The 12,651-nt window shown below is 49.2% G+C and overlaps 1 protein-coding gene across 3 annotated transcripts in view; it reads left to right on the top strand.

Moving 5' to 3' along the window:
• Nucleotides 1–12,651, top strand: part of STAB1 (stabilin 1) — a 115,486-nt gene that overhangs the window by 94,820 nt on the left and 8,015 nt on the right. For all 3 annotated transcript variants that reach the window (XM_054034529.1, XM_054034528.1, XM_054034530.1), the window contains exons 53-61: nt 2,039–2,185; nt 2,400–2,465; nt 4,681–4,909; nt 5,624–5,773; nt 7,020–7,124; nt 9,195–9,302; nt 9,913–10,106; nt 11,122–11,266; nt 12,126–12,259. In XM_054034529.1, the coding sequence (XP_053890504.1) occupies nt 2,039–2,185; nt 2,400–2,465; nt 4,681–4,909; nt 5,624–5,773; nt 7,020–7,124; nt 9,195–9,302; nt 9,913–10,106; nt 11,122–11,266; nt 12,126–12,259 (1,278 nt within the window). The remainder of the gene's footprint in view (nt 1–2,038; nt 2,186–2,399; nt 2,466–4,680; nt 4,910–5,623; nt 5,774–7,019; nt 7,125–9,194; nt 9,303–9,912; nt 10,107–11,121; nt 11,267–12,125; nt 12,260–12,651) is intronic.

Genomic DNA, 12,651 nt, shown 5'->3' with positions numbered 1-12,651 from the left:
AACCTGTGCAGATGACACGACTGGTGAGGTGGTAAATAATGCTGATGACACAGTCATATACAGAGTGAATTGGATCACTTAGTAAGCTTGGGCCCATTTAAATAAAATGCATTTTAATACAGCCAAATGTAAGGTCATAAATCTAGGACTAAGGAATGCAGGCCATACCTATAGAATGGCAGACTGGATCCTGGAAAGCAGTGACTCTGACAAGGGTTGGGGGTTCATAGCGGACAAACAACTCAACATGAGCCCCCAGTGTGATGCTGTGGCATACTTGGATGTATAAACAGGAGAGTAGCAAGCTGGAATAGGGAGATGACTTTTTTCCTCTGTATTTGGCATTGGCAAGACGGATGCTGGCCTACTGCATCCAGTTCTGGTGTCCATATTTTGTAAAGAATGTTGAAAAATTAGAGAAGGTGCAGAGAAGAGCAACAAAAATGATCCAAGGACTGAAGAAAATGCCTTGCACTGGGAGACCTAAAGAACTCAATCTGTTTAGTTTACGCACAGGAAGTCATAGAGTTGACTTGATTACAGTGTATAACTGTCTCCATGGGGAGAAAAATATGAGCACTAAAGAGCTTTTAATCTCGTTAGGGAAAGGCATAACAAGAACCAGCGGCTGGACACTGAAGCCAGACCTATTTAAATTAGATATAAGGCACAGTTTTGTAATAGTGAGGATAATTAATCACTGCAACAAACTCACAAGGGGAACGATGAATTCTCCATCCCCTGATGTCCCCAGATCAATACTGGATGCTTTCTGGAAGGCATGATTTAGTCAGCAACAGGCGATCTAGCCTCTGTGTACACGAGCTCAGAATAGATGATAGAATGATCTTTTCTGGCCTTAAAGTCTATGAATCTTTGGGATCTTGGTTTCTGATGAGTACGTTTTTCCAGCTCTTGTAAAAGTTTCACTGCTGGGTTTCGCCTCTTTTGGGCTTATGGGAAGCATTTATCGACACATTGTTTTTCAAAGGCAAGGGGCGTAATAATTAGACAAGAGGAACCGGGAGCCAACGATTCTGGCTCTTAATTAGCTCCAGTCAAAAAAAATTGTCAACATTTTTTCTCAACCAAAAATGTGTTTTTGTCAAAATGGAAATTTTGCAAGAAAATATCCATTTTCATCAATTTTTTTCAAGTTTTTATAGAAAAATTGATGGTTGTTTTTCAACAGCTGAAACCTCCCAAAAATCTATGAATATTTTCAATTAATATTTTTTGTAGAAAATAAAATACATTTTTTTACTTCCTCTTAATCTTGGCTCTGCCGCCGACTTGCTGTGTGTAGCCATGATCAGATCTCTTAACCACACTCTGTGTCTGCTTCCCATTACTCAAAATGGGTGCAATCATACTCTCACACAGGGTGTTTAATTGCGGTAGATGCACAGAATCTCCCATCTGAGGAACAAATGTAAGTGCAAGAAAAAAAATTCTTGTTTAAAGTCCTGCAGGCCAGTGGGATTCTTTCGGTTGCCTACTTCGGGAGGTCGATTGGACCCTAATACATTACATGTGCTCTAGGTCTGAGAAAGTGATGGTTGTTTTTTTTTACTTAGCAATTAAAATTTTATGCCCGCTTCTCTCCCACCCTCCCACCCCCCGCCCCATCCCAAATGCTCAGGACAGAGCATGTGCGTGGAATGTGGGATTTAATCGTTGAGGATGAATTCCATACAGATCTGTGCGAGGCTCTCCAAACTTAAGCCCCAGGGTGGATTTGCACAGGCACTGTGGGAATGGGTAGAGTGGCCCGGCAATGTGTCCATCTCTGGTGGACCACAGGCAGGGCCCAAATAGACCAACACGGAGGATCAGCACTTCCAGGGATTTAACACCTTGCGGAGGGGCAGCCTGCCCACATTAGGGAATGAATTGCACCTGGCTTGGTTCCCCACAAAAAGCCCTGAGTGCCTGTGCTTTGTGCGAGCTGGGAGCTGCATTTCAGCCTCTCTGCACTGCTTATAAGACCTGGCAGATGCTTTAGATCTGAGCCAATCGTTCTCTTCCTTCCTTGCAGGGGGAGCTCTTGGTGGACAATGGCAATGCCAAGATTGTCCAGAGGCACATGGAGTTTGATGGGGGCATTGCCTATGGCATTGATCAGCTGTTGGAGCCCCCGAACCTGGGGTCCCGCTGTGATGATTTCCTCTCCGTTGAGCTTAGGGTGAGTGCTTAGGCTCTGGTAAATAATAAAGTGCCCAACACCCATTCAGATGTGCAGTCTGTGTAGTGCTACAATGCGCTGCAGCCTCTGAAAGCAAATCAGGATTATTAACAGGCTTGGATGTCGGGCAGGGTGGGCTCACCACCTCGTGTTGCAAGCAGGTCTGTAATGGACAGAGAAAGTGAGATGTGTGTTTTTTCTCCTCCCCGCTCAGGGTTCAGTTGAGAGCTGTGGTGTTTGTGGTTTCGAGCCTTCCTGTCCCGCTGGATCAGTTCAACGGGTAAAGTGTGCAGTTCTATAAACTTACTGAGTCAGTCACTGCTTGTAAATTACTGTCTATGGCTTATTACAGTACTTTAACAGCATTCAAATAAATAACCACCGGGGTTGGGATCCCTGAGCCCCATGTGACTCTGCATGGCCCCCAAAGGTCTGCCAGTGCAGAGTCATTTACAGGATTGACACCTAAATCAAGCACAGCCATGCTATCTGTTCTTGGCTAGTGTCTCTCACTTCTTGTTTACACTGTAGGCTTTGAACCATTCAAGTTCAGCCCCAGCAGCTGCAGAACTCTAGGTCGCGCTGCACATGGTGTTAATGCAACCCTGTATTCAGAGCATGGCGCACATGCCATCCTCTGGGATTGGTTGCCTCTTAGTTTTTCAGCTACCCACTCACAGTAACTCAGGTGCATGAATCAGCAAATGTGGCTGCAAAAATGACCCCCAAAGTTTGGGGCAGAGGGCTACATGGTGCCTTGGTGGAGAAGTGAGTGACAACACCAGTCTTTTACTTCTGGGTTCACAATCTGATGTGGGTATAAGTGTACAAGGCAAAACAAAGCCATCAATACGTCACTCTTTTCATTCTGGTACCTAGTTACGTTCCATCAGCATGCAGTTTTACGTAGTTCTCAGTCAAGGGTGGCAGAAAACTGGACTAGCTCTGCTGCAGGTCAGGATTGAGGGTCCCTGGGATTAGGTTGGCAGAGCCGTGTGGTGTCCCGGGTCCAGAATGGCAGGGATTTGCGTCCAGGCTGGAATGAGGTGCACTGGCAGATCTGGGAACAGCTACCTATGCCTGACACCTGCCCACTCAGTGCCTGTGGTTGTGCTGTATCTCTTGCTTCCATTGACAGGACACTCATCTCCAATAACTGTCCAGACAGCTCTGTGGTTTGTAGAGGGCGCTGGTTTTTAATTAAGAGCTTAGGTGGGCAGGTTGCAAAGTGCGGGGGGAAGGGAGGCATTTCCCGTGCAGTGCCCATTAGCAGGAGTGTAGAAGGGAGAATGGGCTCCTGGTCAGGGCACTGGGCTGGGGTTTAGGAGACCTGGCTTCCATTTCCTTCTCTGCCACAGACTCCCTGTGTTACCCTGAACAAGTCACTTAATCCTTGTGCCTCAGTTCCCCACCTGCGCAATGGGGATCATTCCCTACCTTGCAGTGATGTGGGGAGGTGCTGAGTTGCTATGGGAGTGGGGCCATCTGCTAACATAGCCGTACGTTTTCCCTCAAGCACCTAAATGACCGTTGGATTTTTTGGCTGTTTCTTGTAGAGTCCAGCAATCTTCCTGCTGCTTTGGTGTCAGCCAGGAGTGCTGGGTCCAAACAGCAAAGGCTCTTTTATTGCTGGGTTAGCCGTTTAAACGTTGGTATGGAAATAAAAGAGCAATTCATCCTTCCAAGGACCAGAACCAGGGTACTGTGATTTAAGCCTAAAACCCAGGATCCTTGCTGCTTGGGACACTTTTTATAAGAATTTTCCCTGGAAGCTTGGCCATATGCCAAGAGCCATCCATCATGTAGTGCATGTAATGACTGTCATTTTGGTCATCACTGGGGATTGAACGTGGGACACCCTGAGTTAAGAGCATGAGGCTATACAGCTTGAACTAAAGTACTGACGCCCCTGGCTGGCACCTGCCAAGCCCCCCCCCCCCCCCCCGTGCATGATGCCCAAAGGGAGACAGAGAACATACACTGAACAACGGAGTTACACATGCTGTACACTGGCTAGCTGCTGGCTTCCACCTCAGAGCTACTTAAATCTGACATTATTGGTAAGGCGCAGCAGTAGGCTATAGACTTGATATAGACTTGTGCCTATGCTCATGCCAGCCTGGGCACTCTGATCCTGGTGAGGCAACAAGTTTTCACTTGACAGCTTGACCATTGATTGTTCCAAGACAAATTCATTTTCTGCATTGTCATGTATCACCGCCTGCCCGATAGTCTGCAAACACGGATTTCCACCTCCACCTGCCCCCCATCTTCTCTGTCTTTCATCTCTTCCCACCATTTGTAAGATGATTATACAGAAAAAGGAATATGGGTAGCGCCTCTCTCCAGTATGTGAGTTGGTTTTTAGTCGTATTGTAACAATTTTACTAATGTTCTTGGAGAAGTTTCTCCCTTTAAAGGGTGGGGAAGTAGCTAGTTGGGACAAAACTCAGGATGTTGATGGTTTTGACCCATTGTTGTCATTTTCCCCACAGGGCAAAACCCAGCCTTGCTTTTATTACGAAAATCCATTTTCCAGATTCTCTTATTTTTCACACCGCAACTATCTGTTATCAAGATCTCATTGGTACCCGTCAATGTTTGATAACGGCAATCGCTGGCATTCTCTTCGGAGGTCCCTGACAAAAGGGTGCAAGAGGGTCTGTTTCTCCACCAGCTGGGTACCACAGTGCTGTGCAAACCACTATGGAAGAGACTGTCATGGTGAGAAATCTGCACCGCTGCGCCCACCCCGGCACAAAGGAATTCTTTTCTCTTGTCACAATAAGGTGTCCTCTCTTAGCCAGATGGTGGTGCCTACTCATAGAAGCTCCTTTGAAGGGTCACCATGAAGGCTGGTGGCTGTCACATTTTTGTCATGTGTATTTCTGTGTGTGCAGTTTTTTCTTTCTAGCCCTTATGTTGCAAAGATAATCTTATGGTGACAATGCAGTGCTGTCTTCCTGTGTTTCCCCAACCAATAGTGCTGCTGCAGTCGGTTCCTTTTCTTTATATAAAGCAAGTTAGGAGTGTCAGGAGACATGCAGTAGTGAAACGAGATCTGATATCATTTTTGTATGAAAGTCATGGCGAGGGGTTATTCCCATAGACATTTCGCCGGGCATTAGCGTCTGTGGGAACATCCCTTCCATGCACCTCACCAGGACTTTGGTAGGAGCACCTGAGGCAACCCCTGAGGAATCCATCCCAAGGGTAGGGTGAGGTGAGGCCCAGTGGATGCTGGGACACCAAAGCAGTGATGGTGAGTCTGGGGTGTAGACTGGGAACGCTAGCTCTATCCAGTAAACCCACCAAATTCACTCTCTTTACCAATAAAAACTTGGTTAATGAGTAGTTTTCCCCGCCTCCAGGAAAAGCAGGAACCTTTTCTCGCCTGGTCTCCGGTTTGGGTAACTTATCGAGGCTCTGTGTTTTCAGTCTGCCCAGGAGGGCTGGAGGCTCCCTGCAGTAACCGTGGTACTTGTGATGATAGGATCAATGGGTCAGGACGATGCAACTGCACCGAGGCTTTCATTGGGACGGCTTGTGAACTGTGCGCGCCAGGCAGATACGGGCCGGGCTGCCAAGGTACAGACACATAAACAGATAACCATAAATGACAGTGATGTGTGTGCGCATCGCATTGGTCCATGCAATACTCTGACCAGACTGCCGAGGATGGGATTAGTTCCTTTGACCTGATTGGGGATGATAGACTTGGGGTTAGAGGAGCAGTTTGGATAGCAATGACTACTGTTTGGTCTGTAATGCATTGTGCTCCAAGTGGAATATTGAAGGGGTCAGGAAAACCCCACAGAAACTCTGGGCTCATAGTGTGCTGTCAATTTTAACATCATATCAAATTATAGCTACTGTGGTGGGGAAGCTGCACCCTTTCTTAATCCTTCTCTGCAGGACTCTGTCATCAAGCCAGTTGAATAACATTGGCTGCCATTTTTCCTGAGGTGTAAAAGGCTGGGCTGTGACGTGTACATGAGGCAGTTCAAGGCCAGGCTGAGTTGGGTATTTCCCAGTACACTTGCTTCAATATTATAATTCACTGATGCTGAGGCCTTTAGGTGTAAGACGCTCTCTCTTCCCCACTTGGTGCAGTTAAGCAGCTCCATCCATGTCAGTGAGAGTTAAGCATGTGCTGTGAGGTGTGACTGGGCCTCTAATCAGACAGGCTCCTAATTAGAGCTGCCATGTGTCCTGAATTGGATGGGCTTGTGAGGCATTTCTCTTTCGGGGTCAGTGCTATATCACGCTGCTGCATTGTGACATGTTCTGATGTGTTGTGTCAGGCCAAGAGGAAGACAAGACCAGGTTAAGAAGCATGAAACCTAGACACCTTCCCTAGGTTAGGCATTCAGTGTGTGGGACTCATAAGCAGGGGAGAAAGTTTCAAAGGGATTCACTGACCTGGGGATTTTAAGTAAGTGACACAAGCCGCCAAGGGGAGGAAAAAGGAAGCTAAGGGCATTTGCCAGAGGGCTACAGAGCAGAGAGAGGAAGGGAGCCCTCCAGGAGAAGGTTAAGCAACGTTTGGTTGGTCCATCACTAGTCAATGCCCTGGACCTAGCACAGATGGGTGTTGGGGGAGAGGTCATGGACACCAGCACAAGCAGAGGGAGTTCCTGGCTGCAGTTTTACAATTGTACAGCCTTGTGGTAATTGCCTGTGCAAAATTCTGCACGCACAATTCTAAAAGTCCAGGCCTATACAGAGCCCTCATGTAGCCATATGCCAAAATCCCCCTTCCAGTGCTACATTTCCTTCTCAAGGTGGATCAACTTACAGGTGTGTTCTTGTCTTCCTGTCTGTCGCTTTGCAGAGTGTAAGTGCACAGAGAATGGGATGTGTAATGAAGGACTGCACGGAGATGGAATCTGTTTTTGCACTGAGGAATGGACAGGAGAGCGCTGTGAAATCAAACTAGGTAACATACACTTGAGTCTACAGGTGAAACCCCCAAGTATCGTTCCTTTTCACAGGGAGGTGGTTCTGTGAATGGGCACCTGTAGCATCAGTCACATGTTGTCTTTTATTTCATCCGTATCAAAGTTCTCTCTGTCCTGTTAGGTTTGTTCTGGACGCATGAGCCCATCTGTTGCTATCTTATTTTTACAGCACCCAGACACGTTGCAGCTCTACTTTAGTGGCTCAGCTGGGGTGAGGTTTTGTGACTGGGTTGGAGTACAAGCACTATTTTTTGTAGCTGATGCTGTGGAAGTGAGTTTGTAGGAGAGATCTGAATGAGGCGAGTGTGGAGTCTGGACACAGTACCTGGGAGGTGGGATCCCCAGCTTGGGTAGATGTACCTGTGCTAGTATAATGCCTATGGATCCCGGTTGTCAGCAGGCGGGATAGAACCTGGGATCTCTGAAGCCTCAGGAATGAGTCTCAACTACCTGAGCAAAAGCCACGTGGCTGTTAGCCAAGCTTGTAGAGGACTCCTCAATCTGTAGAGAGTCTAGGTGCCACTAGAGGGAGACAGAGCACCCACCACACCATGTAGGCATGGGTTACACTAGCTCGACTTGAGCTAGTGCCTGAAGATAGCCGCGTGGCCTCTGGTGTGAGTGGGAGCTCGGGCTGACTGCCCACGCCCAATCCCGCTCGACCTCTTGGGAACAGACTAGGGCTGCTAGCCCAAGCCACCGCCTATGCCAACAGGGCCACACTGCTACTTTTAGGTGCTAGTTCAATCCAAGCTAGTGTGTGAATGTCTACCCGAGCTGGGAGTCCAGCTGTAGCGCAGATGTACCCAGAGATTCTGGACAGCACTCCAGGTGTGTGAGAAGGCAGCTGCAATTGCTCACATGTTTCTGTGTTTGGAACCCCCCCCACCCCTCCCGGTCTGAGTTTGAAAATTTGGCCCAGCACGCCTAGCAAAGGCCCATGGACGTGCTGACAGTCGACGATAGCAGCAGGCAGACTTGGACATAGTGGGAGGCACCATGTGGAGAGAGGGGCAGGGAATTCATGGTGTAGATCTGGGGGTATTAAGGAGCAGAACCTGGTGCACCAGAACATGTGGCAACCTTAGCCAAACAAGCCCTGCCATACACTGCTATAGTGAGAACAGCACTGAGCTGCCATTGGAACAACCTTTCCCTTTGGAGCATCTTTGCTCCTTCTAATGTTCCCATGAAGAGCTCTGAAATGGGGCAGGTAATCACCAAAGTGTGATTGTTCAGTGCTGGGTGGGAATTCAAGGCCTGATCCTGCTGGGTGCTGAGCACCATCAATTCACAATGAAGCCCATGGGAGTTGTGGGGGCTCTGCACATCTCAAAATCAGGCCCTGAATTATTATACTGTATAGGGCCCTAACTCAGCAGAGACTAAGGCAGACTTGATCCTGCTCCAATCTGCGTCAGAGAAGAGGAATATTTTTTCTTGTATCTTGGGAATGCCTTGATCTAAAGAACCCAAATGTGCCTCCTGAGGCCTGCCCTGAGATCACGTCCAAGATGGTCTGAGCAGGCAAATGGTTTCAAAAATACTTTGGAAAAGTTGGCTTTTTAAAACAGAACGCTGGTCTCTACTGGAGACCTGGGCTGGCCCATAACGACGTCCCAGGGGATAAGCAACTAGGGTTGGAACAAAGATACAGAAAGTTAGGTTGTGAATGAGCCGGAGAGTTCTCATTTTTATTTAAATTGAGCAAGAGGGAGGGTTAGGCAGCCTGGGGTGTGAAGGGCACTGATGGGGAGCCAGGGGATGGAAATGGGGTCGAGCAGGCGGAGTGAGGTGGACTGGAAAGAGGGACATTGCTCCAGGCCAAGGGATCAGCAGGCCAAAGAGTATGAAAGTCACAATGGGAAGAGGGAGGAACTAGGCATGGAGACTAGCCCCAGCTTGAGGTAGGGAGCGGCGGGAGATGCAGGAGCAGAGCTGTGCCGAGCCTGGAGTGGGAGGGTGGAGCATATACTGCAGCAGGACTTGGAGATGTCTCTGCATGCAGAGTGCAACCTACTGATTTGCATGGCTTGTTCTGTGTCTAGCTGCAACACCGGTGTGTTCCCCAGCTTGCCACCCCAATGCCTCCTGCCGAGCTGATAATATCTGTGAATGCAACTTACATTATGAAGGAGATGGAAGAACTTGCACAGGTACAGTTGGAGCATATGGCCTGGGCCTGAGCTGGGCAATCTCTAGTGTTCAGACAAATGTGGAGATGTGGGTAGTTTGGAGAATGAAGACAAATGAAGATGGTATCAGACAAAGGAAAGATGGGGGAAAATAACACGTACTCCTCTAATCATCTAGACCTTTGTGGAATGATGCAGGTGCTTTGTATTTAAATGGGACAGTGCAGGATGTTATCAACCAATCAGTATTTAGGCTTGAGATTTTCAAATCTGCCTAAGGGATTTGGATGCCTAATTCCATCTCAGCCTTAATATACATGATCTGTTTCTATTTTAATCTACAGGGAATGCCATTAATAAATACCAGCCCCTGTATCCATTATAGTGCAAATTCCTATTCCTGCCAGGCACGCTGCAGTATACAGCTACTCTCTCATTGCACCCACTGCCATTAGTTTGCTAATATTTAATTGTGGTATGGAAAGACCAAAAAGGTATTTGTGAAAGAAGATCGATCCATGCAGGACCCTCCCGAAGTCACACTGGGGACTGTCCCGCGAACAAGGGCTGGAGGATCAGGCCCTTGTAAAGCCCGCTGAGTTAAAAGGCTGAACTGTCTTTCTTGCCTTAGTGATTGACCAGTGCCGGGATGACAATGGAGGGTGCAGTGAGCATGCCAACTGCACTCAGGTGGGTGTTCAGCTCTCCTGTACCTGCCTACTGGATTACCAGGGAGATGGCTACGTCTGCAGCCCCATAGACAGGTGTGCAGATGGCAGAAATGGAGACTGCAGCGAGCACGCCTTATGCTTCAGCACTGGGCCAGTAAGTATGTCGTGAACGCGAAAGGCATTTGGCTGCCCTGCCCGTGTTGTAGGAACAGCATTGAGATGGATGAGGAACACTGGCACCACCGCACAGGTCTAATGGCAGCAACTAGTCTACAAGGCAAGAGCCATGAGCAATAGCTTTCTAGTCAGTGCTTCCCCAGTCATTCAACCCTCCTGACTCCCCAGGGCTCTCTTGTCACCATGTGCCATACTCCGAAGGTTGGGGAAGCCTGACTTGCTGCTAGCTTTCAGGGGTTAGCGTTCCTTCCCCTACAGCCCAGGGTGTTCTCTGCTCAAAGTGAACCCTGTCCCCTAGAGCGTGGGGGGAACACTAACGGCAACAAAGAATGGTGTGAGAGAGACCGCCTGTGGGACAGGGCAAAAGCTGCCCCCTCCTCTGCAGTGGCACCAGCTCTTTTGCAGAGGGGCTGGTGGCCGCTCTGCTGCAGCGGGAGGCAGGACTGGAAGAGCCTGTGAAGGCGGGAGGGGGTGTGTGTCACAGAGCTCTGCTCCGTACAGGGCAGTGCTACACAATTCTGCTTGCTGTCCCTCTCCCCTAACAAGAGGTTGGGGGGCAGGGGCTGTGGGAGTGACACCAGTTCTGTGGCAGCCCCAGAGCTGCTTTTCAGTCCTGGGAGGTGGGGGAGGGGCATGATTTTTCCCTGGAAGTTTGACTGGACATAGGATTTGTCCCCCACAGTGATTGAGCTCATCCCCTCTCTGGGGTAAGACCACCACATTTGGAGCATATTCTATGGGTCACCTTGTGACATTGCAATTATGGCCTCAGGTGGCACCGCCAGGTCATGTCACTTCCCAGGCCCAGGGAGGAGCTCAGCCTGGGTTTGCAAGAAAGGAGGTTGTCCTGTTACGGTCAAAACCAGCTCAGAAATTTCAGTATGGTCAGCAACCCCATTGCTAGAACCAGCCAGGCCTCAGCAGGAGATCACGGGGTGCCCGAGCGCTGGGTCTGGCCTCCGTAGTGCCCCGTGGATTCCTTTGTGTTGCAGAATGCTCGGAAGTGTGAGTGTAAAGTGGGTTATGTTGGCAATGGAATCCAGTGCCTGGAGGAAGCTGTGCCACCCACCAACCGCTGCCTGGAAAAGAATGGGCACTGCCACCCCGAGGCCATTTGCACTGATCTGCACTTTCATGGTATGAGTCCTTATTGCCACCACTTTCCTCTTCAGAGAACAGGAGTTGGGGAGGCAGAGGCTGTTCCGTCACCGCTTATTTCAGACCACCCCGCATAGAGGAGATGGGTAGCCTCTGTTTTCCGGCCCCAGGCTCTATCAGACATAAAGCCTTTTCCTCCCCTGAGATTTCTATGTGGGGGCTCAAGGGTCCCATAAAACTCCCAATCTCTTGCCTCTGTCACTTGTTAATGTGTAAAATCTCACAAGTTAAACAAGGTCAGGCTGCTTGGAGGGGACTCTAAGAAAAGCCCTCATGCAGCAGGAAGTGGTGGTGTTGGTTCAGTAGGTGGTTCTGGTCCCTCTGAGTTTAGGTTGAGTCAATAACCAGTATGGAGTTAGGGAGCACTGGTGCAGAATGGCTTCCATCCTCCTCTTTCCCCCCCCCCCCCCCCAGAAGTGGCTGCATTTTAATGATAAATAACCCTGCTGCTATGTGTATATATCCTTTTAAACAGTCAGAAGTAGATTAGGTCTGCAACGTCAGACTGAGTGGTGTACGCTGGCTGCTTGGCATTGCAATGTGGTGTCCAGCAGCTGCTGAATCTGGCCCTTGCTCTCTAGGTGTGAGAGTGCGAAACACACACACGCTTGTGTAGATAAGTATTTAGGATCTAGGTGAAAGGCACTATATAAATATATATTATGTTGGATCTTCAGCTGCAGCCTTGCTGATTTGCAGGAATAATTGAATGACCCTAAAATTGTGCCTGTGATTATTTTCGGATGCAAGATCACAGGGCTCTCTGCCGGTCAGGCCCTGAGCCTGTTTCTGGAGATCTCCCAGTGAAGTGACATGCATTGGCACCGTTGTTTTCCAGACAAAACCATTGGCGTGTTCCACCTCCAGTCACCAAGAGGGAAGTACAGTTTCACCTACGGGGAGGCTGAGGCTGCCTGCATGGCCGAAGATGCTGCGTTGGCCACTCTCCAGCAGCTCTCGGCAGCTCAGCAGGTAAAAGCAGAGTCACAGCTGAGCCTGCTCTTGTCCCTCAATGGGCCTGAAAGCGCCAGTTTGGTGATGGGCTCAGTGATCCACCTCATTTTGGCACCTCTCCGGAGGGCTGGAATCCTGGCTTTAGCAGCAAAGTGGGAAGCAGCCCAGGGCAAGTGCTTTTTATACAGGGGTTCTGAGTGTGTCCATTACAGCAGCCGGGTCCACCAGGCACATGCCCTTTGTCATGGCCGTTTCCCCTTCAAAGTGCCAGGTGCCTTGCACTTCTTTTCCTGTGATGGGAACGCGCTGAAGCTGTGTATGAGCCACAGTGCCCCAGAGCAGTGGGGCTGATGATGATGTGCTTTGATGGGGTGGATAAATGCCAGGCAAATGAACCGAATGCAGTGTTG

This window comes from Malaclemys terrapin, chromosome 7 (assembly GCF_027887155.1).
Source record: "Malaclemys terrapin pileata isolate rMalTer1 chromosome 7, rMalTer1.hap1, whole genome shotgun sequence".
Taxonomy (NCBI): domain Eukaryota; kingdom Metazoa; phylum Chordata; order Testudines; family Emydidae; genus Malaclemys; species Malaclemys terrapin.
The sequence above is the reverse complement of the archived record's forward strand: the minus strand, read 5'-3'. Positions and strand labels throughout refer to the sequence as shown.